Raw genomic sequence first — 1,589 nt, forward strand, 5'->3', positions numbered from 1 at the left:
AACTGGTTCTGCATTTGGCCTTCTCAGTATCAAATTAGCCTATGTGATCCTTCAAGTCCAAATACATTAGATTATTTATAATCCTTGAAGCAGTCAGGTCCGCCAAATACTTCAACCAGTGTCTCCCTGTCACTTCCCACTGCAAAATTACATTGTCTCTTCCAGCTTTTAAGCAAATTTCTGAAGCATGAACAGACACTTTGCTATCTGTTGGGAATATCTCGCCCCCCCCGCTCCCCCTTGTTAGGATCTGATTTGAGCACGCGCCTCCTCAGTAAATCTGAGCTGCTGTCTCTTCCCCCAGTACATCACTTGCTGATGTTCCAGAGTCAGTTACCCCAGCCAGGGCAGCAACTGCGATTTCCAGCTCCACATGCTTCTTTTTAAGCAAAGAGTAACTAGAAGATTTCATCCCAAATTTATACCTCAAAGGAGACGCAGACTTTGACATTAATCAGGGTGTACATGATGACTCACTCTGTCTGCAAAAGAGACGTAGGGACTGCGCAGCATCCATGCTTCTGGTGGCGACATCAAAAAGCAACAAGAGAATCATCAAATTATGGGAAGCAGAAAAAAACATGTAAGAGCAGTATTAAAGGATGGAACAAAAGAAGCTGTGGGTACATGATGCTGAATTCCCACAAGTCCTTGGCAGCAGAGCTGGACTATCCCAGACACTGGAGAGTTTCCTCTCGAGCCCGCATGCAGGACAGGGGGACGGAGGACACTAGTGCTGCAGGCACAGAACCAAACTGCTTTTCTCAGCAAGGTGCTGGGGCATAAAAAGGAGGTGGCTGCCAGTAAGGGCCTTCTTGCTTGCTGAAATCGCAATCGGATCCACCAGTGAGCAAACGAGGGGTCCTCTGGGTCCATACCCAGGGTCAGGCACGGCTCCCCGGCACCATGCAGCCCTGACGGTGTGCGAGCCACCCTGGGGATGCTTTGGGGCGAAGGACCGCTGCCGCTCCGCACAGGAAGGGTCTTCAGCCTGTCACTGCCGATGTGGAGGAGGGRCATCAGCGGGACAAGGAACACGTCCCCGGCTCCAGGTGGGAGCATGCAGGGTGCAGCTCCGCAGTGGTGCTTGCAGCTGGTTTTTAGCCTAGTCTTCGTGTCTGATGTGCAAGTGCCAAGGGAAGAATGACATAAACCCAACTAACACCTATTTCTCCCTCTTCCTGTGTGTGAGTTCTTTCTGCAGGTACAGCTTTGCATGGCGATGATGTGCCAGGAGGGAAAGCAAATCCCGGGATGTCACATAGTCACGCCCCTGGGTTTTAGTGTTTATGTGACTGAGTGGGTAAGGAAGTAAAACTAAAGCGCTTAACGGGGTAATTAATGGCAAAACACTCTCACCTTGCAATTAGCTACCTTCGTTAGGATGAAGGTGAGGGAAAGGAGCATCTGCCAGGGATGAAGGAAGGGGCGACGGAGGCGTGCTGATGCAGGGCAGCATCCCATGCAGGTTTAAGCAACTCGCGATGCGGAACAGAGTGTCCCCAGCAGCGGCAGCTTCCCCGGAGCCGCCCCCCCCGGGCCCTCGGGCATCGCTCGGGCACCGGGAGTGCTCGGGGCAGTGCCGGTGC

The 1,589-nt window shown here is 52.5% G+C and overlaps 1 protein-coding gene across 1 annotated transcript in view; it reads left to right on the forward strand.

The window, feature by feature from the left end:
- Positions 1-1,384: 1,384 nt before the first annotated feature.
- The window catches only part of TLCD2 (TLC domain containing 2), a 3,516-nt gene continuing 3,311 nt past the window's right edge, over positions 1,385-1,589 (forward strand). Inside the window, 1 exon segment of the mRNA XM_026055328.1 lies at positions 1,385-1,390. Coding sequence (XP_025911113.1) covers positions 1,385-1,390 — 6 coding nt within the window.

This window comes from Apteryx rowi, unplaced genomic scaffold (genome assembly GCF_003343035.1).
Source record: "Apteryx rowi isolate R43461 unplaced genomic scaffold, aptRow1 scaffold_99, whole genome shotgun sequence".
Taxonomy (NCBI): domain Eukaryota; kingdom Metazoa; phylum Chordata; class Aves; order Apterygiformes; family Apterygidae; genus Apteryx; species Apteryx rowi.